This window comes from Nelumbo lutea, chromosome 5 (genome assembly GCF_056320005.1).
Source record: "Nelumbo lutea isolate HS-2025 chromosome 5, American lotus-T2T, whole genome shotgun sequence".
Lineage (NCBI taxonomy): Eukaryota > Viridiplantae > Streptophyta > Magnoliopsida > Proteales > Nelumbonaceae > Nelumbo > Nelumbo lutea.
The window spans coordinates 46,224,002-46,248,534 of NC_142688.1; the positions used below are offsets into that span (position 1 = coordinate 46,224,002).

Below are 24,533 nucleotides of genomic sequence, written 5' to 3' on the forward strand. Positions count from 1 at the left end.
AAGTACTTTTATCTGAACCAAGGATGCCAAATATTTCAATTCAACTAACCAAACATACAAATTAGTCAAGTATCCAGATTTTACAACCTTTTCTTTTTATGTTGCTGATGTGGCTGTATCCCCCCTGTCTTGTGAGAAGAAACAGAAATAAAATTGGTGTTGAGTATTGGCAGAATGTCTTTAATCACAGATAAGGTGTTTTGGGTCCATGGGTCATAGTATGGTTATTAGAGAGGTTTTATTAATGATTTCCATGCCCTTTTTATTGGTTTCTTCCAATGAACTCTCTTTTTCTTCAAATATGAATGATGCTATTTCTTTTAATCATGTGGCTATCCCAGGTAGATTTAGGACTGTAGAAGCACGGTATGTCTGTGGCATCTCAGCTGGCAGCCTAAAGTAGTCATCATGTTTGCTAAATATCATTCTATCTTGTTGGAGCATGCTTCAACCAAACAGCCTGTGGAAAGCAAGGAAACAAAATTTTCAGGGCTTATTTTGTAAACTAAAATAAAAAAGTTTGAAAACCCTAGTGGGTTGCATCTTGAAAAAATGCCAAATACATGGTTTCTATTTACTTACAAATAAAAATTTAAAAGAACCAACTTTTAATGAATTTCATTGTTTATTTTACTTGCAAAGAAAGGCTAAACATATGGTTGGGGGGGGTACTAGCTGATTTGGACTGTTGGAGTATGACCAATCAGAGGGTTCATCTCATGGCCAGGGTGGCCACTTTAGTCTTTCTATGGTCTTCAAGATTTTTGGACAAACACTTCCTTTCTAGCAACAGGGAAGGATTATATTATCAATCCCAACGGAACTCCTAGATTGAAATCCTTTTCAGTTTTAAATGATATGGTGACAGTGATTAATGATGTTAGAACAGTGGTTTTTTTTGTCATTTTCTTGAGTTATTAAATTGGAACTAGACATGGTACCGTTTCTGATGCTTGGAATGTTTTCGTGCTCCCAACTCAGTTGTTGCAAGTAGGAGATACCTCTACTTGGTGCGCTTTTAATATGGAATTGTTTTTAGTATTAATTTACTGATTGGGTGTATGGAAAACAATTCTTATGACATCTTTCTTTGCAGTTATGTACTCTTGAATTTGAGACTCGCCGTGCTTCATACTACTGGTTATTAGATGCATTGGGCCTTTACCAACCCTATGTGTGGGAGTATTCACGTTTAAATGTCACCAACACGGTGATGTCAAAGCGCAAGGTGTGGCTGCTTGTTGAAATTTATGGAAAGTTTGAAAGTATTTGTTTAGTCAATTTTGGCATTTTTTTCCACTCAAAAATCCTGTGATTTGCTATTGCTGCAGTTGAACCGCCTTGTCACAGAGAAGTGGGTTAATGGTTGGGATGACCCCCGCTTAATGACACTGGCTGGTTTACGACGTCGAGGAGTGACTGCAACTGCTATCAATGCATTTGTTCGAGGAATTGGAATTACTAGAAGGTTGAACATCTTTTTTTCCTGCTTGGTCTTGTTGGTGGATGTTATTATTTTGTTTTATATATTCTCATTATAGTTGGAAATGGTGTTCTTTCTTTTCTATAGTGATAATAGTATGATAATGTTTTATAATTTTTTGCATTTTTTTTGAATTTTTAGTTTTTTTTTTTAAATTGTGCGCCTTGCCTCAAAAAGGCATGCACCTCGGGCGCAAAATGGCCCTTGCGCCTTTTTTGCGCCTTGTGCTTGTAAAACACTGGTCATAACTTTTGATTGGGAACCATTATGGTAGCAATTGATTGATAAACTGTCTACAGGTTGTTATCACAAATCTTGAATCAGTGATTGATCTTGATGCCAGGAAATGGCCTGATGCTCAGACAGATGATGCATCTTCTTTTTACAAGGTGAATACATGATTCTATAGTGCTAATTGGTGAAAGGAGTGCTTTGTTAGATAATTTGATAAATAATTATTTTATCCATTAGATGAGCTTCTTGATAGTATATTGCCTGTATGTTCTTGAGAAGTTGCTGAGGCAGGCCTAAGGGGGATAGTCCAGGCCAATAGCTGAACTCTTTGCTTAGGAACACAAACGTGTAAATATATACTGCTTTGGTAATATATTGTCTACCATCTTTGGAAAGCATTTGCAGCCACCTATTGGTACACTGTGTGAATGAGGTTGGTAGACATTGACCTTCCCATTTGGGTTTGTTGTGGGTGAGGATGGATTCAAACCTCCAACACGGGATTCATAGACACATGCTCTAATCCTTTAGCTGTAGGCTTTGCTCCGATTCAATTGCATCTGTTCTTAGGGGTATCCTCATAAAGGAACCTTTCTATTTTGGGCTGAGAAGACATAAAAATATGTTTCTCCCTATTTTGGATCGAAAGAAATGCCATTATTTGGATTTTGAGCAAGACCACCTTTTTTATTTTTTCTTAGCCATAGTCAAACTTATTAATATGATACGATGTTTAAGGTAAAGACATCACTAGTCAAGGATATGGGAGAGATTGCAATGGGGGAGAACTTGATCCAAAATAATTTACTTTTTTGATTTCTTTTTTCTACTTGTCTAGTTGATGATGGCTTTGAGGGGGGGGGGCATTATTATCTAGGGTATGTTTGTGGAGGAATTTTTTGGTTGTTGCTTATCTTTTGTTGGGCAAGATGGGGATTTTGTACTGATTGGGATTGAGTAGTTGAGGCCTTGTGATGCTTGTTCATCAAGATATCTAATGATAATCACTTTCTCTGATACCAAATTGATGTAGGGCTAATAGCTGTGATACCCACTTTGATGCATGATTAGAATAATGCAGCGACGATCTAGGAAGGAGTTTATTAGCTAGAATAGACTTTATGGGTGATTTTGGGACTAAAGCTAGTAGTTAGTTAGGTTGGGAAGGTTCTAAGGCTTGACTGCAACAATTTTAGATTTGCCTCAAAATTGTGAATTTTGTGGAGGTGCACAAGAGCGGCTGTTTGTTGGACGGTTTGGGAGGAAAGCAACCAAAGAAATTTTTTTTCCCAGATAAGGAGAGTAGAGAAGCACTCGTTGAAACCTTTACTATAAGAGTAGTTCAATGAGCAAAATCTTTGAGCAGTTTTGAAGGAAGGAGGTGGCCAACTCCTCTCTTTCTCTAAAGCTGTCATCAGGCTGACCTGCGTCCCACCCACTTCTGGGTTTATCAAGCTCAATTTTGATGGTGGTAGTGAGGGGAACCTGGGTCTTTCGGGCATAGGAGGTAGGAGGTGTTTTCTGGAATGAGGGAAGAAGAGTTCTTGTTCTTTACTTGGGAGTTGGGACCAATAAGATAGATGATTCATTGAGGGCTGGAATCATGGCGGTGATGGAAAGATGCCATGATGACAGTTACATATTAGGAATGCCACATTGCAAAACATCAAGATGTGAAAATTGCAGCGCATGTCCAACCCCATGATAGTAGGACACCCTATGATGTCCTACTATTCTTCCACCTGCGGCATTGCCTCAAGCACTTTGCACAAAAGATCATGTGGCGTAGAACCAGGCAAGCTTCCGGAAGGGACCCTAGTTATGAACGTGTCCCATGCAGACTCAGAGGCAGGAATTCCCAATTCTGGGGGATTCCCATGGACACGTGGCGAGACCCTGAGTTGCTTGCCTGTTTAGATCTAACAAACTCTACCTACCTTTCTGAAGTGGGAAAGTTTCCCTCTCTCCTTGTTCCCTCTCAGATCCCGCCATTTTCTCCCTATAAATAGTTGAGTCTCGAGGCCCTCCTTACAATCATTCACTGTAGTTCCTGCGTAAGTTCCATCCTTCTGCAATTCCAGCCCTTAGACTCTCTGCAATCTCTTTATCTCCCTTTCCCACCCATCCTTCCTGGTCATCTACTGTCTTTTGAGTAGACCCCCACTCCTTACCTCCTGACCTACAATATTAATCAAAGAGTGAAGTTCAAGTGGGTAACACAAAGCATAGAAGTTACAGGTGCAGTGGGTAAAAAGGAGTGCCCATTTTTTTGCTGATACTTAGGCAAAGCAAGGGATGAGAAGGGATTGACTTTTCTGGGCTGTGTTATAATTGTGTAATCACCGTCATCTCGGAGAGAGTTTTCTGTCTGTTCCATTGTACCCATTTTCTTTATTAATAAAATTGTTCTTTTATTGATAAAAATGTTTTAGGATTGTAATTCTAAAATGATATTTTGTATTATATTTGTCCTGAACAGATGTAAAAGTGGGATCAGCACAAAAGAATGGAATTGACAAAGCAGGACAATTTCCATCCATTTGGGTTGCATGTGAAGGCAAATATTTTGGATTTGTGAAGAGAATATCGGATCAATACAGAAGGACATGAATTGCCAAAACGGGACAGTTTTGGGTTTAAACATAAGCTTGAAGAAAACATAGCTGGATCTATTCCAATCCTTAAGACATGTCGAATGAACTTTTTTGGGTGAAAACTTTTAAACTTTTGATGATTTTAAAACCTTGTAGAATGAGAGAAAAGATACACAGTGAGATAAAGAAAGAGAAAAGTAGAGGACTTGGAACCACATAACTGGGTGCCTAGAATCACTCTAGGGTGTGGGAATCACTTAACTGCACTTAGCATAAGTGGTTAGAATTCAAAATGAACTCAATTCATTCATTACTTTAAACATGTGTAGAGATTATAGGGGTGGGCCAGTATCCAATCCTATTATAACTAGGAAAAACAAATTACAGAATTGCAATTTGTAAAAGGAAAATAACTCCTAAACAACTCTACTAATAACTGAAATTTTAATCACAACTGAACTATAATAGAGAAATCAAACTATTAGGTTGGATCCCATAGACATGTAAACTGTAGAGTGACCAAAATACTGATGTTGTCCGGTGCTACAAAAATGTTAAAGTTTAGAAAGTTTCAATTTGACCTTTTGTCTCCTGCATTACTTTGTATTTTAGGGTTTCAAGCTTTTTTTGGGGAATTTCTTATCTTTTTTCTCAAAATCATTTTATGCTGTATAAACCTTGTTCGAGCACACCTTTCAATTACTTGAATTTTCTCAAAAATTATCTTGCCTTGATTTTTATGTGATTTCTTTCTTTTCCATTCTCATCAATAGGTTCCCTTCACAAATGTTGTGTATATTGAACACTCTGATTTTCGGGTTAAGGATTCAAAAGATTACTATGGGCTTGCTCCTGGTAAATCTGTCCTACTTAGGTATGTATCTGAATTCTCTTTTTGACTTTATGCATTATGAGTGCCTGCTAAACTAGAAAGTATTCTTCATGCTTGCAGATATGCCTTCCCCATAAAATGCACAGAAGTGATCTATGCTGAAGATAATGAGAGTGTTATTGAGATTCGGGCAGAGTATGATCCTTCCAAAAAGACAAAGCCCAAGGTTTTAGCTCATTGCAAATGGCAATTCATTTAAAAAAATATCACAATCACGGTAGGAATTTAGGATAAATTTTACTGCAACTTATTTACCTTTTTTTTGTTTCAATGCAGGGTGTTCTTCACTGGGTTGCTCAACCATCTCCAGGGGTTGATCCTATTAAGGTGGAAGTCAGATTGTTTGACAAACTTTTCATTTCTGAGGTTGGTAATAGATTTACTTTATTAATTTATCTGATTTCCTGATGTTGCTTTAGTTAACAGTTTATATAGCAGATTACTGAGTAGTTAATGACTTTCTTATTATGGTATTAGAATCCTGCTGAACTTGATGATTGGCTTGCGGATCTGAATCCACATTCCAAGGAGGTAATACCGGAGGCTCTTACTGTAGCCTCTCTTAGCAGTGCTGCTGTTGGAGACAGGTTCCAGTTCGAAAGACTAGGTAACTCCAGTACCTATTTTTAGCTGTTTATACTGGACATTGAATGAATTGTGTGTCCTGGGAATGTTCATGTTCCTTCATCTGCTTGGCAAGTAAATGTTACTTTGTTCCATATGTGCTGTAATTATCCAATTTTTTGACCACATGGTAAAATGGCAATGCCTTGAAATATGCCACTTGAGACAGCCTAAGGAAGCTTGGCAATTGTTTCAGAATCATTCATATGTTTTACTAATCAGCATGTATATTCTAGTACATCAAAGCTTCAAGCTTTCATATTGATGTCTTTATGTGGCTTCTTATTACCTTGTTGCTTGATAGTAACTTTTTTCCACTATGGTCATGAAATGTTGGCGATCTTATCCCTTCAGTGTCATCCTGTTAGGTGCATGCCAAGGACGATTTCTTTTTTGTTTTTTTGTTTTTGTTTTTGATAATTCCAGGAAGACTTAAACAAGATGGGGGAAGAACCCCACCCCACACAAATGAAAACAACATAACAGACCTAGAGATCTAGGGAAACAAGAACCAGCGAGAACAAGAATGACACTGTTTTCAAGTGGTTGTATATCATCTTTTACTGAATTTGTTCTTTCCGGTTGTTTCAGGGTATTTTGTGGTTGATCCAGATTCTACACCGGAAAAACTTGTGTTCAACCGAACAGTTACTCTACGAGACTCGTATGCAAAGGGTGGAATCAAGTAAATCTAGTCTTTCAAGCTGACTACGGAAGAGACAGGAGACAAAAAATGGGCTATTGGGGTCTGGGGAGCTGTTAATACTTAATAGATATATTCAATGCAGCATGTTGTCACCGTCGTCGCCTTCATCACCAACACCTTGACCTGACAGGGTTTGGCTAACAAACATACCAACATATCAAAATTCTATCATTACTGTTTGCATGATTTTAATTTGTATAAATCTTGGTTTTGTAGTTGTATGTATACTTGTCATTTTATTTGTGACAATGGTATCATAAATATATCTGTCCCAGGTTCCTCTCAGATGGTTGCTCCTCTTTTCTTGGAGTCAAGTATATATGCATATGCAAGGTTCAAAGTATCACATGTGTCAGCCTGTATCGGCCGATACCTATCGTATCGAGAGCACCCCAATATGCCCCTATAGAGGGTGTGTATTGGGGTTCTGACTGGTTCAGGGTGGAGCCTTAAATTGGCACTCCTGAATTGGTTTTGTAAAAAAAAATAAAAAAGTAAAAGAATAGTACCGGTATCGCACCCCTAGCGGCGTATCGGATGTATTGATATTGATATTTCGAACCTTGTGCATATGTTCATGTTTTTATTTTTTCTTTTCATTGGCTCATGGAGAATGGTACAGTGATTTTTTAAAAGCAATTTAACATGTTAAGCTCCACTTCATGGCAACTGTTTTTAATAGTAAACAAATGGAGGTGGTAAAGGGCATTAGTTAATTCCGATTAAACCCCTTTCATGGCAAACATCCGGATAAGCATCTTACAACTTGTCTCATCACCTTCAGTAGCACTTTTTCTTATATGGTTTCCAGTACTAGTATCCCACTTTCGTACTTCTCTTCGGACATTGGCCTCAAATGCTTATCTAATGGCCTTTAGGAATTGGGATAGCGTGTTTGCAAGGAATCCGATCATGATTTTTCTACTGATCTCTAGGATATTTTATGAAATTCAATCATCCAATAAATTAGATAACACTTGCACCATTATATTTTTTTTAATGAAAAAATGAGAAATATAATATTCATTCATCGATCCTAATTAGTTAATAGGAAACATTTCTCCCATCTTTTGTCCTATTTGAAGAGGGAAAAAGAGGAACCTAAAAATCAAGATCCCTTTGTTGTGCATGTTCATGGTAATTGGTTGGAATCAATTAATGGCGTGCAGAAGCTATGAATGTCACAGCTCTGATGAAAAGGGCGGTGCAGTTAAAAATGCTTTTCAACTGCACCGCCCTTTTATGTCGGGAGGAAGCTTTCATACCATGATTTTGAAAACTGGACCGGTTGACTTAGGAACCGGTCAGGCAATTGGTTTTGTTTCAATCTAAAATTGTTTTTTTGACATAAAACCGTTAACTTGGTTAGCAATCTGCTGATTTGGGCAGTTAAACCGTTGACTTGTTGATCTAAATAATAATTTTTAGTTATTTTTTATTTTAATTATTTTTTAACTAGAACGGGTCATTTGTTTGAATTAGACATTCAGACCATTTGACACAGGAACCGGTGGCCAAAATAGTTCCGTATACGTTTTGGTTTTTATTCTTACACTAGCGAACTTTATTTGTTTACCAGGACTTGGAAGATACTTTTGTTTGGCTGCTTGTTTGACATCATCTTTTTCTTTTTTCTTTTTCTGTTTTTTGATAAAAAAAAAATGAGGTTACACAACACGGGGGTAGCATGTGGGCCAACCAGTCAGCAGCCATGTTGCCTTTGCGATATATGTGACAATACTCCACTTCATAATCCATCCTCTCAAAAAAATACCTGCAGGCTGCAGCTTTTGATGATCAATTTCAATGTCCATGGCGGATCCACACTGTTCTTCAAACAGTCAATAACCAAGTTTGAATCACCCTCGATAATGATAGACTTTTATCATTGAAGTTGAGTACAATATTATGGGCCTCTCAGGCAGCCCATACTTCATCAAGATTAATGGAAGTAAAGCCAATTTTGTAAGCCTTGAAGTCTAGAATTTGGCCCAAGTAATCTCTGGCCACAAAAGCTATAGTGCAGAGCCCATTGACACATGAGGCGTCAAATTTAATCTTGATCTCATCTAAATTCGGGCTTGTCCATCTAATCGGAATGCAACGATTTTTTTTTTTTTTTTTGATGAATGGAATGCAACGATTTTCCTTGGCAATCAAATCCTTCTTCTCTAGGATAGCTAAGGACTCCAGAAATGACTTCTGAGCCCTATCCAAAATGATGGGAGGGGGAATCCCGGATTCCAGCATAAAAATTCAATACTGAGAAAAGAAACCCTGGATAATCATGAGAATCAGAAAGAATGAAGTTGTTGATTTAACTTGAATTACATGTATTTCAGTTCTTGCTGGTTTGGCAAGCTGGCATAGTAGAGAGAGGTTTGGATTTAGCTGATTGTTGTGATCTTAAAGCAATGTTGCTGATGATAGGATAATGCTGTCTGTTAGATTTTGCTGGTTTGGCAATGCTTCTGGGATATGGCATAACCAATCAATAAACCATTTCAAAAGTCAAACAGAAGTATGGCTTGGTTGTTCAAATTCATCATACACTTCCAATAAGAACGTTCTATGAACCTATTAAGAAGGATAAAGTGTCATATCCTAATTAAAAAAAATTCTTTCTTATTAAGGTAAATGTAAATCCATGGCAGTTAGTCAAAGTATAGCAGATATGAGTTCTCAATAAACAATATATATATATATATATATATATATATATATATATATATATATATATATATATATATATATATATATATATATATATATATATATATATATATATATATATATATATATATATTAATACGATTGGGATGCTCTCTCCGTGCAGCAAATGGAATCTGTTTGTGCGAATAAATTCTTACTTGAGAGCATCCCAGTAATTACTGTTATTAATTACTGTAATTTATGTTATTAAATTATTGTTATTATTACAATAGTAATTACTGATTATTACAGTAATTAATTACTGTAATTTAATAATTACTGAATATTACGGTAATTTAATAAATATACAATTAGTGATATATAATTAATAATTATTGTTATTATAAATATTGTTAATAACTAGATATTTACTTTAAAATTATAAATACTGTTATTAAAAAATACTGTTAATTAATTACTGATTATTTCAATAATTTAGTAAATATATAATTAGTGATTATAATTAATAATTATTATTATTATAAATATTGTTAATAAATAGATCTTTACTTTAATTTTACTTTAAATTAAAATTATAAATATTGTTATTAATAAATACAGTTAATAAATTTAGTAATTATTGTTATAATTAGTGATTATTACGGTAATTTAATAAATATATAATTAGTGATTATAATTAATAATTACTGTTATTATAAATATTGTTAATAAATAGATATTTACTTTAGTTTTACTTTAAATTAAAATTATAAATATTGTTATTAATAAATTTAGTAATTATTGTTATATTAAAAATAATTAAAAATTTTATTAAAAGTATTGTTATTGATTTTTTCATAAAATATTATAATTACTATTACTGATAAATATTGTTAATTTAATTTAATTTTGGTAATTATTAATTTAATGAAATTTGTTAATAAATCCTATTCATAAATTTAATATTTACTGTTATATTAAAAATAACTAAAAAATATTATTAAAACTATCATTAATGATTATTTAATATTATTTACTAGCCACTGGTTTTCGGGTCGACAATTTGATCATCCGATTTGAACGAACAATCTGTTATGACAACAAAAATTATAGGCAAAAAATTGAGTTTGTGAGGTCCATTAAATAGTATCATATGTGTTATGTAATTCGAGCGTGTGACTCATATGACATGAAAATGAAACTGTTCTAGACACTAGTTTTTGGGTTGATGGTTTAACTATTCGGTTCAAACGGACGACCCGTTCTGACAACAAAAAATTATGGAACCATTATAGCCACTAGTCTTCGGGTCAACGGTTCAATCGTCTAATTCGAACAAATGACCCATTTTGACAACAAAAATTACAGGCAAAAAATTGAGTGTGTGAGGTCCATTAAGTAGTATCATATGTGTTATGTCATTCGAGCATGACTCGTATGACCCAAAAATGGAACCGTTCTAGCCATCAGTTTTTTGGTTGACGGTTCGAATGGATGGCCTGTTCTGACAACAAGAATTAAAAAAAATTAAAAAAATTAAAAAAAATAAAAAAATGACTAAAAACCATTGAACGGTCAACGGGTTAACGGTTCGACCACTCGAGTCAATGGGTCATTGACTGATTCAACGGTTTTTGGTCAGGGACCGGGATTGGTGTAAAATGGAATTGGTTGCCTGGACGGTAACCAATTAAAAAAAAAACAAACGACCCGTTCTAACAAAAAAATTTAGTGTATAAGGTCCATTAAGCAGTACCATACATGTTATGTTATTTGAGTGTGTGACTCATACGACCTGAAGATGGAACCGTTCTGGCCACCAATTTTTGGGTCAACGGTTCGACTGTTCGATTTGAATTGATGGCCTATTTTGACATAAAAATAAAAAAATTAAAAAAATGACCAAAAACCATTGAATGGGTCAACGGTTTGACCACCTAGGTCTATGGGTCATTGACTGATTCAACGATTTTTGGCTAGGGACCGATATTAGGATAAAACAGAACTGGTTGGTTGGATGGTTTCTAATGAAAAAAAAGGCTAAAAGCCATTAAATGGGTCAATAGTTTGACCGCTCGAGTCAATGGGTCATTGACCGATTCAGTGCTTTTTGGCCAAAGACTGGGTCAACGAGTTGACGGTTCCATTCCAGCCCCTACAAAGCAGGGTCACTCCACTAGTACTTTTCTATTGAAAGACTCTTGAGGGAGCCCACAAGATCAAATGACTATGGGCAAGCTTCACTAAAAGGTTTTTGTCATTCTATTTTTAAGTCTATCATCTCTAAAAGGGAGGATCACAGATGACTGCAGAAATAGTGAAGTTTGCATAGGTGATAAATAGATTAAAATTCATGGACATTCTACTTTAGAAAGCATAATTTACATGCAGAAATTTCAGAGAAATCTTAAACCCAACAAAGCACAATAAGATTAGTAAAACAAAGTATTTAACCAAAAAAAAGATTAGTAAAACAAAGCCAGACGCAATAGGCTTGTAAACATGAGACATTCAATGGTTGTAGATTCATATTTTTTGTGCATGCAAGTGAACTTATAGCATTAAACAAGAACTACAAAATACAATTTCAGTATACTCCAGCCTGGAAAGAACAGGGAATTTAATATTCAAAGAATGGACCGAGAAACACAAGAAACCTTAAACCAAATCACCAATCAACCAGTATCATAAAACTGGTATCCAATCAGTTGATATTTTTCAAAATTTACGGGAGGTTTTGATTGGTCAAAGCCCTTCTGATATCATGTCCTTCCAATAGCATAGATTTTCCCCAAGGAAAAGAAAAAAAAAAAAAACACTTGAGCTATGATGGCTCAAATCATTTTGAAACTACATAAGAGATTGAATCAGATTTTTTCTAACTATTAACATTTAGACATTTAATAATTGGTTTTCAATGACATTTGAAATATGAAATAAAATCCACTGAGTGGATCTTCTAATATTATTAAATATCATATCATTTTTAGCATTCCAATGTAATAGAAAACCAATTATCAAAATATATAATAGAAATCAACTGCAATATCCAAATATCAAACCACGAAAATTATTTACATCTAGCTTATTATTTAAGCAATCCTATTATTTAAAAACTATCCAAGTATTCATTGTTTTTTCATTTATAATGATAAGAGGATAGATGAAATACATAAACGAACAAATTGTAGAAGTCAGAAGAGTCTATCGCTTAAGAGAGAGAGATGCAATGCAAGAGAAAAAATAACCAAAATATGATTGCCTGAGAAAGGGAGTGCTGTCTCCGGAGAAAGTGAGAGGGCACTAAGAGAAGAGAGAGTGTTGTCGATGGAGAAAGTGAGAGGGCATTGAGAAAAGAGCGAGTGTTGTCGTTGGAAAAAGTGAGAGGGCGAAAGAAAATAAACAGTAATAGATCACCGGAGAGAGAGAGAAATACCTTTGGAGTTTGTTCAATCTTTAGACTTTGAGGATGGAGCATTGGAGGTGATGAGCCTTAGCCTTCAAAAGCTTCCAAACTTCAAACAAAATGAATGGACCAGCAGGCTCATTCGAACTAATTGGCTTTGTCCACTTTCAGTCTATTCTATGTATGGACGATTAATGTTCGGATTGGCCTGAGTCCATGTCATTTTTAGGATTATCCAAATCCATCCATAACACTTTCGATTTGGATGGGGTCCAACATAAAACTGGCCCATTGACACCCCTAAGAACCACTGGACCTGGACCAATTTCCCATTATGCATTGGATCTTGGAGAGTTGCAATATACCCCTTACTTAATTATGATACTATACTAGGTGTTGGATTAAGTTGTTTTTCATATGCCAACTAGTGAAATCCATCAAGAGTCAAATATTTTGGCATGTTGGGACAGTTTGAGAAATCACTTGAGTGAGTGATGGAACCTAAACGGTCGGCAGTGGATTTCAAATATATTTGAAAATTGATTTGCAAAATATATTTAAATGTTATATTACCATTTTATGAAAAAGCTTCGCAAAAGGTTTAATCTTAGGATCCATCCGAGCAAAGAGCGTGACACTACATCTTGTAGTTAGGGGAGAGATCGTTCTTTGTGGGTAGTGTTATAATGATTATGGGTTGAGAGGTTAAGTGTAAGAAACTATTATAGAGTTGATTACTTAATGGGCTTTGTCTTACATAAGTCTATTATCCTTATGTCTTCATAGGGTGGCTAAATCCAATAATCATTTAGTTATAAATGTTGGGTCCAAATAGAGCCCAAACTGATTGGTTTAGGGGCTCATTCATTACCCTGAGCAATGAATTTGGCCTAACATCTTCCAAGGAAAGGGATGAACCCTTTTGGACTTGTGTAAGACCTTTGTGGAGTCTTATGCCATACAATATTCAGGCCCTAAGTGGTCATGAAACACTTAGGGATGTGAGCCATTAGAGATAATGGGCATAAGGCCCATTACTAATATGATTAGTTAAGAGATCATATGAATACTTAATTTGGGTTGAATCTAAGTTATCATGTGATTTGGGTCGAATTTGGGCATGGATCTGGGGATAGAGCACTATCCTCTTAAAAGAATAATGCTTATAAATTAAACATAGAGTTTGGATCAACTCCTAATTAGATTAGGAGAGCGCTCTATATAAAAGAGAAAGAGGGGAGAGTCCAATTCAACAAATTCTTTCCAATCTCTTATTCTCTCCTCTTCTCCCTTGTCTCCCAGAAACCCTATCACGACATAGTCATTGCAAGAACTAATTTTTATCAACTTTTCCACTTAGTTTTTGCAAGAAAAATATTGGGATAAGTAAGTTGGATAGTAGTTTTGCTAAAATGGTGTTGTTGATTTGGTTTCTCATACACACTACACCATCTTTAATTGAATGCTAATTTTGGGACTGATATTGGGTGTGAACTACCACTATGTGAGCTACAATTTGTAGACTACATATTGGGTATAATCAATTTTGATTTCTATTTCAAATCTGGCCCAATTCAGTGCAAGATCGAGAATGATTCGACCATCAAGAATGATTCGGCCATCCATAATTTGATTTCTAATCCTTCCAACAAGATTGTTGTAATGCAATGCCTTGTCTTGAAAAGTATGGTATATTGTGGGCAGTGTTCTGATGATTATGGATCAAAATGGATGCTTCTATTGTTGATTAATTAACATTTTGATTTGATTGTTTTGGTGCTTTTAGTTATTGATAGAGTTGAGGAGGTTTGAAAATTGTTATTCGATGAACTTGTTAGACTTTAATTCTTTTTATGGATTTTGATGTTTGATGAAAGTTGATGTTGAATCAATTTGGTTTGAAAAAAAAAAGGATAGATGCTTGATTTGAAAACACTTTGAAAAATGGTTTAGAAAACTAGACAAAGGTCTTGCATTTGATCTAGATCATTCGGATAAGAGCAACTTATGCATTAAAACCTTTGACAAAATCAATGGCAAGCCAATGCTAGTGTAAGGTGTTGTGGTGTTAAAGTAATGAGATGTAGATGAGTTAACTCTTATGCAAATTGTTGGTTTTATTATCAACTTTGGCATCTACACTAAATGTACTTTGAGCCTAATAATTCTGACCCTAGGCTGAACCGTCATTTTCCCATCTTTTAATGTGCAGAAGCATGGACCCTTTTGGAAGTCCATCTTGTCATCTCTAGTTCTCTACACTCTACATGTGCCCTCAAGGTTATCATTGAACAGGGGTAAAGCTATGAATAGGGTCAATCTTAAAAAAGAAAAAATATATGTATTAATAGTCAGGACCCTTGTGATGTATGGGCTTTATTTATTAGACTGATGTATCATTTTTTTCCAAATATCCATTTTACTTTTTTTAACTCAACAACCGGATCTGCTCTTCACATTTGGCGCCTTACAGGCGCCTCACACATACATCCTATCATTCATTGGAAACATCTCCCGTTCTTATTAATTATTATTTATGGGAGATGTTCCCAATGTAGATGTGCATGTGAGACACTCAGTAGACTGTTTCTTATAAAAGCCTTTTTTCAAATTATTCCTCTAAATAAAATAAGAGTTTGATCGGCTATAATGATATGGGAAATTATTACAACCAATCAACCTGCATTACAAATCATGGAAAAGGTAACCCACGATGTGGGTTTTCATCAGCATGGGGCAGTTTGTTTGGTTGTAGGGATAGCGAATTTTTTCGTAAAATTGGGGTTAGGCATTGCCCTACTCTTAACCGAGTAGATATTTCCTAATTTCAAATAGGGATAGGGTAGGGATAGGAAAAATATTTTTGTCTTGAATCGGGGGTAGGGCAAAGATGAGATTTGCATATGATTCCTATTCTGAATATCATGGTAAATTAGTAAAATATCTTTAGATTTAATATTGATTTTTAAAATATCTCTAAGTTTTCTTTAAATTCTTAAAATCCTAAGATCCTATAGTTTCATTTCTAAATTACCCTAAATTGTCATAATGACAATCCAATTCTTAAAATACCTCTAAATTCTCATAATCATATTTTAAAATATCCATACATTAAATTATTTTTAGATAGCTCTCTCTTGTCTCTAAACAGGAAAAATTGAGAAATTTCCCTTCCTTAATAGGGAATTAATGCCCACCATTAACCTACTTATCTTTACTACGAGTGACCCGACCCATTCCAGACCGTGTTGCCATTCCACCCCATGCATGTAGAGGTGTAAAACAGGCCATGCCGACCCACAAGCCATCTTGGACCATGCCGCCCTCCCTAGGGATAATTTGGGGGAATGGCCTAACATGGCTCACGGCCCAAGCCCATGCGGGACCGTGCCATGCCGTGGGCCTGGGCCGGGTAGGCTATAGGCTGTGCCGGGTTGGGTCTTGGGCGTGGGTCGAACCAAGCCATACTATTTTTTTTTATATTTTTTTTTATTTTTTATTTCTTTTGTTAAGTAAAACTAAAATATTTAACTTTCCTTTAGAAACTATTTGAAAAATAAGAAATCTAACAAAGAAATGAAAAAAAAAAAAAACTTAACCAAATAAGAAGTCAAAGAGCCAAAGACTCAAAGTGAATAACAAATTGAAAGGAAAATAGGAATTTTATTTCATTTAAGTTTGAAAGATACAAAGCATACAATGGTTGGATGAATGAAAATTGAAAATTGGAAAATAGAATAAATTAATAAAATATAAAAATACAATATAGTTACAAATTGAAAATAAAAATTATGTTATTTAAAATATCAAATAAATTAAATAAAATTAAAATAAAATTTACAATAATTTGAAACAATGTTATACAACTATTAAGTATACAAAAAATATTGACTTCATCATTTTCTCCTATTGTTCTTGACTTTGATCATGTGCTTCAAGTGAAACATCAGGTGTAGTGTCATGCCCTCCTTTGTCTTATAATTTATTTTAAGTAGCTAGCCAATCTTTAAAGAAGATGCACATCTCTAGACTTTCATCATTCATACAACTTCTCTTATCGACCAACACCCTAGTACCTACACTAAAACAAGACTCCGATGGAAATGTAGACACTGGAGGGGTTAGTAGATCACGTGTCATGGCGACGAATTCACTCCACCAGGCTAAAATATCAAAATTATTTATTCCTTCCGAGGTGAAGGAAGAATCACCTAGAGTAGAAAAATTTGCTTGTAAATAAAAATTAAGTTCAATAAATACATTTGTTGTTAAGGCAATGGATTTCTGCCTCTTATTAAATAAAATAGTTTTCTCTTCCACTACTGGACTCAAGTTCAAAAGTGGAAGATGCAACTATACAAGTTGTAGAATTTTTATTATTCCATATTACTTCAGATTCATATAAACTATACATTTCAAATAATAAACTATTAATTTCTTCTTTTTTATTTCCAATTTCAGTATTCATGTTTTCACAATATGTTTCAAGTAAAATATCTAAACCATTTTTTCCTAATCCTATGATCTAATATTGTAGCTAAGCAATAAAGAGGAGAAATGTTCTCTCAATATTTTTTAAATTATCTTTCATTATTTCAACAATACTTTTAAATTGTGGATTCTTTCTATATTTTGCAAAACAATCACTAATCATCATTAATTGATAAGGTAAATTACAACTAATTGGATAATAAATACCCGATAATTCATTACTTGCATTATAAAAATGTTTTAAAAAATCTTTTATACAAATTGCCATTTCCAAGTCTTCTTCAAATATAACATTAGTCGGCATTTTTTCATTATTAAAATCACTAAGAAATTGTTTATGAGAAATACAACTTTCTAACATAGCATGGGTAGAATCCCATCTATGTTTAACATCTAATATAAAATATTTATATTTTAAACCATAATTTTGACTTTAATATTTAAATTCTTGTTTTCTTGCTCCAAAAACTTTTAATATATATAATATAATTTCTAATAAAATACTTGCAGCAATAGGTAGGCCAGTATGTAGCCATTTAAGCCAAATAAAACTTAATTTTTTTTATTTAAAAGCCAATTTTCATCAATAAAATGACCGGTAACACGAATATAACTTATGTTAAATTTAGAAGTCCAAATATTAGAAGTAATTGCAACTTTAGAATTAATATTTGATAACATATAAACTAAATTTTGTTTATATGAATAAAAAATTTTTAAAGCATCTAATCTAATAGTATTCCTAGAAACATTTTTAAATTGTGGATTTACAAAATTACGTAACCATTTTTCAAGTTTAGTATCTTCAACTAACAAAAATGATTGTTTAGCATGTACAATCTATTTTGTTAATTCTTGCCTCATTTTCTCTTGAGAATATTTAAAAAGTACCAAAAACCCCCCGCCTAATTTGTGTTTGTATTGTTTCTCCCTTTTTCTTCTTATTTCTCATGGGTGAGCAAATGTTTGCCAAAATGGCTAGTACCATCCTTGATACAATAGATAAAGTCTTTCCTACATTTTTGATAAATGACTCTCTTTCCCTTCCCTTGAACCTCCTATATTTTAAATATTTTTCAAACCAAGCTAATAAACTTAATGGTTTTTCTTTTTCTTTCCCCCAGTATTAGTACTAGGGGTAGAAGTTCCATCAATATCAATAGCATCCATATTGGTGCTAATGCTACCATGTTGCGATTGAATATCGTTGACATTGAACATGTTAGGGAATTGGTTTTCGGAGGAGCTGACCATTTTTTTTATTAATTCTAAAAAATAAAAATTAATTTAATTACACTTACCCCAATTGTCGGTTCGAAATTCCAACTTGATTTCAACGGTTAAAGCCTTTCAACTCTAAGAGTCCAAGCCTCCCAAATTGCTAACTTGAGAGTTGAGATGCTTGAACTGTTGAACAAACCTTATTGTTGAAACTCCAATAAAGTTGAGAATTGGGGAATCAAAAAATGTATGAAAGATTAAGAGATTGAGACTTGAGAGAGTATGAGAACTAGAGAAGAGATTAAGAGAATTGTTGAATTGATGTGATGAGAATGGTGGATGACAGGGCTATTTATAAGAATTGAAGATAATTCAATTACCCAAAATACCCTAAAAACTAGCTATTTTTTAGTTGTTGGGAGAGATATTTTAGTCATTATAAATTTATTTATCACTTTACCCAAAATACCCCTCTGACTAATTGTTATATAGTTGTTGGGGGGAACATTTATGTCATTCTTTCTCCCCAAAATCAAAATACATAAATACTCGCCATATAGTTATTTATAGTTATTGGAGGCATTTTTATAAAAAGATTTACAATGACTATTTCATCAAACGGGCCGAGCATGGCCCACTATGGGCTATGGGCTATATCAGCATATGAGCCACTTGCTGCGAGGGCACGCATAATTGTGCTGTATTATACCATCGTGCCAGGCTTAGGATGGCTCACATGTCGCCATGCTTTGGGCGGCACGGCCCACTTTATCGCCCGTGCCAATCAAACATGTACCTTTCTACAATAATAAATGTTTCAAGTATGAGCGGAGGTGGTCATCTCGAGCATAAGTTTCAAACATAATAAACCACAATAGAAACCTATCCGGGGCTTTCAAGTTTCAACCATAATAAACCACAATAGAAACCTATTTTCGCCATTTCAGCCCCATTGTACAACCAAATCTTGTAAATGCCCCTGACTTTCTCCATTTTTTCTCTGACCTGTGTAACATTCTAATCCCCATGCAGCAACTCCACATTCCTCCGAAGTAATTCTCTTCGCAACCAAGGGTAATTCCGCGTCCTTCCCACCAACCCCAACAATTAAGCCCATAATGGGCTCAGCTAGAGCCCCTTTGTCATCGATCACGTATATCGTGCAGTTGTTGCGTCTAACAAGTGGACATGATATCTCCACGTTTCAATCCACGTCCCTATATTCTAGGATCTCTGCTCTTTCCTTTACCTCTAAAATCGGCTATAAAATCCCAGACATGAAAGTTGCAGGAACTCAGAGTCATCGAGCGAGAGAGAGAGAGAGAGAGAAAGAAATAAAGAAATAAAGAAATAAAGAGAGAGCGTCCCGCAATTGGCTACAATGGAGGTGGAGCGAGTGCAAGCTATTGCTTCAATATCCAAAATCATCGACACCATCCCTCCTGAGTTCATACGATCAGAGAGCGAGCAACCCGCCATCACCACCTACAGTGGACCTGTCCCGGAAGTCCCGGTCATTGATCTGGGCAACCCAGACGAGGAAAGCGTGGTCCGTGCAATCGCCGAAGCTAGCCAAGAGTGGGGCATCTTCCAGGTCGTCAACCACGGCATACCCAGTGAGGTCATCCAGAGACTACAAATGGCCGGCAGAGAGTTCTTTGAGCTGCCACAAGAAGAGAAGGAGGCCTACGCCAGGCCTCCTGACGCCGAGAGCCTTGAAGGCTACGGAACCAAGCTTCAGAAAGAAGTAGAAGGCAAGAAAGCCTGGGTTGATTTCCTCTTCCACAACGTCTGGCCTGCAAACCGCATCAACTACAGGTTCTGGCCCAAGAATCCACCGTCTTACAGGTTTGAATCCGGCGCATGCTAGCCTGTATTCTTAGTTCTCTCACCCTAAGCGGTCTTCTGGACGTTGATTAGAATGAATGCTGAAGTTAGTTCGTTTTCTTTATTTTGGTACAGGGAGGCCAACGAAGAGTACGTCAAATACTTGATAAGGGTGGTGGACAAGCTGACGAGGTATCTGTCTTTGGGGCTGGGACTTGAAGGAAATGTGATAAAAGACGCCGTGGGTGGAGATGAGTTGGAGTACCTTCTGAAAATTAATTATTACCCTCCATGTCCTCGGCCGGATCTGGCTCTTGGGGTGGTGGCTCACACGGATTTGTCGGCCTTGACACTTCTTGTGCCCAACGACGTTCCTGGACTTCAGGTATTCAAAGATGACCACTGGTTTGACGCTAAATACGTCCCCAACGCTCTCATCATCCACATCGGTGACCAAATTCAGGTAATTTTCTTCATCTCTCTTATGCCAATACTTTTTTTTTTTGGGGGGGGGGAAATCAGAAATCTACAAAGGTCGCTTTCAACAACCTTTGGATTGCAAATCTCATAAAATAAAAACACAAAAACTAAATAATCATTAATTTATGTGAGAATTACAATTCAGCCCAGGATTAGAATTTTTAGGGCTAAAACTAATCATTAATGTAATATTCTCCGTGGGTGTGAATAGACACGTCACTTCATTCAATTTATTTAATCATTTTTTATTTCTTGGTTTTAATGAAGATCGCGTGTAACAAAATAAATGAGGAGGACAATCAATTGGGGTTGAATAAAAAAATGTCCATTGATCTACATGGAAGGTAGTATAATTAAATTATTAAAAAATAAAAATGTCCATGTGTTGAACATCATTAAAAATTCTTCAAAACTTTTCCATACGTTAAGACAACTTCAACTTCCATATTAAAGCAAATGAAAAAATCTTCAAAATTTTAAACTACAGCATTTGACATTGTACAAAATTCTTTAATATATGGCAATAATTTTGCGCCCTAACCTGCCCTCAAGATCGAGGTGGTTGTTTTATTGTTTGGTTGTCATCGAATAGTGTCTGAATTCTTTGAAGGTTTACCTTTGTACTCTTGCTACGATGTAAGGGGTGACATCCTATAAATCGGGGTCTTTGATGTATTGTCGTACTTTGACGGGCCACATTAACACATCAAAGTCTATGATTTTGAGCTAAAAAACCACATACTAACAAAAGTAAATTCCTTCGTAATGTACGGTTAAGGTTCTGAGCTTTGGGATAAAACCCTCATGACTACAGTCATAAATAAGGTGCAATGCCTGTGTACTAGGCTGTGGAACCAAATGGTAACTACCGCCACCTTTGTCTCTACCCATCTCATCTTCGATAACATTATCAGAGGCGGAGGTGGTAGGCCAAAAAGAAGATGAATTATGTTTTTACCCTTTAGTGATATTATTTAAAAAAATTAAGCTATTTTTAATTTTTTTTTCAAATAGATTATTAAACCCCCAAAGGTTGTCCTTCTATGCTATTACTCCTTTGGTCTCACAGGTCTCATCAATTGGTTGGCGCGTCTTTCCAGCTCCGATTTGAGTGTATTTATGAGGGTGGGTTATTTGTACGGTTGGGTTAAACTCCATTTATGAGCGTGGGTTATAAGGGACAAGTGGATTGCAATCCACCATATCTGACATTGCAGTCTCCTTCTAGTCTTATTAATAACCTTCTAAAAACTGCATCTTGTCCATCAATTTAACATCAATCATAGATTAGATTCAATCCACCTTAGAATCCTAGCTCCTCACTAAGCGTAACTGAATTATAAAAACCTTTTTTATTTTATTTTATTATATAACGGGAGAGGGTACACAAGATGGGGGACGGGGAGAGATTGGTAACACGTTCCAAAAGACCTACATCTATTGGAAGATACTCCGAAAGGTTTAATTAGGCCTCATAAGCCACATGTTGATAGTTTCCTAAATGGTTTCTCAACACCCACGGGTCTAGATGGTTTGCTATAGGCAGGAAATGGCTTGCAATGATCACCCTCCAAGATGATAAGACTATCCTGGTGTGTTCACCATCGGGGGTACGTTATATGTGACTCCTGTTATATTGAAGTCAATCTCTACATATAAATTGACCCAAATGAACAAGGAGAGATCTTTTGTAATTTAATAACATAATTATCTTCTCCATTTGATTAGTTTTCAGTATATTAACCTGATCAAACGGACCTAACTAAGAATTTTCTGAATTGTTATATTCTTCTTCTAATCGGTATCAAGTATTCATTTATGAAATTATGATTGTAGATTCTCAGCAATGGCAAGTACAAGAGTGTGCTGCATAGGACCACAGTGAACAAGAACAAGGCAAGGATGTCATGGCCGGTCTTCTGTTCACCGCCGGCAGAGCTGGTTGTTGGCCCCCTTCCCCAACTTGTTAATGAAGAGAATCCCCCCAAATACAAGAGCAAGAAATACAAGGATTATGAGTACTGTAAGCTCAACAAGCTTCCTCAGTAAATTGTATCAATGGCAACAAATAATATTTTGGGGGTGGGAATCTTTTGTTTGGTTTCTATTTATTTTGGGCCTGTCTGTGCCTATAAAGACTAGTTATTTAGCTTTCTGTGCAGTCATGATAACTTGCTTTTGCATAGTTAAATAAAAGGTATTAGTTTGTTGTTTATTATTTAGTTAAACTTACCTGCTTTTACAAAAGATCATTGCGACTGCTCATTAGTTGTGTGAAGAGGAATATCTATACCATATGTTTTGTTAATTGCCCTCACACAAAGAACATTTTACAAGAAGGGATTTCTTGTATGGTTCAGAAGAAATATATAATAAGTTATTTAACAATGAAAAGGTGGACTAATAATATGGAGGCAAACATGCTGATAGACTTGGAAAACCAGGAAAATGTGTTTGGTTAAGATGGAACCAACCGAATCATGACACCACTGAAATAAATTTTGATGCATCAATGGAAACCGATATGTATGCATATAGCTAGAGATAGTAGGGAAGAATAATCAAGGCAATACTAGGACAAGCAGTAATTGCAACCATGGTTCAAAGTATTGTTACACTTTTGTGTATCGGTAATCCCATTTTAACTTAATAAAAACCTCCTTTAACGATCATCTCAGTAATTTTACATACAAAATTACTGAAATATGTACTTTTGTTGAGTTAAAATGGGATTATTTCAGTAATTTTGTATGTAAAATAATTTATAAAAGGGTAAAATGGATATTCGGAAAAACTAGTGCATCAGTCTAACATTTTCCATATAGGATGGTGGCGGAAGGGAGGCTTTTGTCATGTTTCTGAAAAGTTTAGGGGAGGTATTTGTTAAAATAAAACTATAGGGAGGGTTTTTGTATTTTACCCTTTATTTTTTTAGTTTTTTATTTCAGATTTAGACATATTTTTATATATTATTTAATAAAAATATAAATTTCTCAAAAACACTTGTAAATAGGTGCATTGGGTATCCATGCCACAAAGTGAAAAAAAAAAAAAAAAACATGCACTTGAGACATATCTTAGATTGAAGTAGGTCATCTTGCACGTGGTTTTTGAGAACTGTTGTTGACCTGGACGGTCAGGCTGTTTGGCCCATAAAACCATCCAGTCAACCGGTTCCGTTTCACCCCTGAACCATAATCTTGCCAAAAATTGTTGAATTGGTCAATCATCCACTGACCTAAGCGGTCAAACTGTCGATCCCTTCAACCTGGACAACAGTTTTGAGGGTTTTCTATATTAATTATTTTTTATTTTTTTACTTTTTAAAATTGCAATGGCTCATCGTTTAATCTGGATGGTCGAACCATTGACCCAAAAATTAATGGCCAAAGCGGTTCCAGTTTCGGATCAGCTTTAAAAACATTGATCTTGCAATTTATCATCAAGATTTAAATCTCATGGATAATCAATGCCACTTATAGCAGATGCAACTATTTATCTAAAGTATTGCAATAAGTTCCATACATACTTTATATAGAAATATTATTTCAGAAAAGTGGGGCAAGGCGCCTTGGGGCTTATACATCTCTAAAAGCTACCCCAAATCAATATGAAGATAACCCCAAATATATAACCTAACACAAAGTTACGACCTCCAAATGTACATTAAATGTATAATACACATGACTCAGTGACCGGATCAAATAAGTTAATGGTTCAACTGTCTGGATCAATCAATTTTTTACCAAAAGGTATTTAGGCTGTGTTTGGAAATGATGCAAATGGAGTGTAAATCTAGGTTCAAGATAAATTTGTACTTTGATTCACTTTTGTCGGTGTTTGGTAACATTACATTTATGCATTGATAAATGAAAGACCAATGCATGTTTACATTGATAATAAGATGTAAAAGTACATTAATA

The 24,533-nt window shown here is 35.1% G+C and overlaps 2 protein-coding genes across 2 annotated transcripts in view; both read left to right on the top strand.

The window, feature by feature from the left end:
* The window catches only part of OVA9 (glutamine-tRNA ligase, putative / glutaminyl-tRNA synthetase, putative / GlnRS), a 28,035-nt gene extending 21,217 nt beyond the window's left edge, over nt 1-6,818 (top strand). The window contains exons 16-24 of the mRNA XM_088945738.1: nt 1,097-1,228; nt 1,332-1,468; nt 1,571-1,603; nt 1,764-1,872; nt 5,085-5,185; nt 5,264-5,369; nt 5,480-5,569; nt 5,681-5,810; nt 6,419-6,818. Coding sequence (XP_088801864.1) covers nt 1,097-1,228; nt 1,332-1,468; nt 1,571-1,603; nt 1,764-1,872; nt 5,085-5,185; nt 5,264-5,369; nt 5,480-5,569; nt 5,681-5,810; nt 6,419-6,516 — 936 coding nt within the window. The 3' untranslated portion in view covers nt 6,517-6,818. The remainder of the gene's footprint in view (nt 1-1,096; nt 1,229-1,331; nt 1,469-1,570; nt 1,604-1,763; nt 1,873-5,084; nt 5,186-5,263; nt 5,370-5,479; nt 5,570-5,680; nt 5,811-6,418) is intronic.
* Nucleotides 6,819-19,447: 12,629 nt separating this feature from the next.
* LOC148852144 (flavonol synthase/flavanone 3-hydroxylase-like) lies at nt 19,448-22,828 on the top strand. The gene is made up of 3 exons (XM_088942462.1): nt 19,448-20,151; nt 20,266-20,593; nt 22,447-22,828. The coding sequence occupies exons 1-3, from the start codon at nt 19,685-19,687 to the stop codon at nt 22,657-22,659; spliced, it is 1,008 nt and encodes a 335-aa protein (XP_088798588.1). The 5' UTR covers nt 19,448-19,684; the 3' UTR covers nt 22,660-22,828.
* The last annotated feature ends 1,705 nt before the right edge of the window (nt 22,829-24,533 follow it).

Bases quoted from the DNA above. Each gene is read 5' to 3' on its own strand.
- LOC148852144 (XM_088942462.1), top strand. From the start codon at position 19,685: ATGGAGGTGGAGCGAGTGCAAGCTATTGCTTCAATATCCAAAATCATC. The intron at 20,152-20,265 runs GTTTGAATCCGG...ATTTTGGTACAG, and splicing joins AAGAATCCACCGTCTTACAG to GGAGGCCAACGAAGAGTACG. The intron at 20,594-22,446 runs GTAATTTTCTTC...TTATGATTGTAG, and splicing joins ACATCGGTGACCAAATTCAG to ATTCTCAGCAATGGCAAGTA.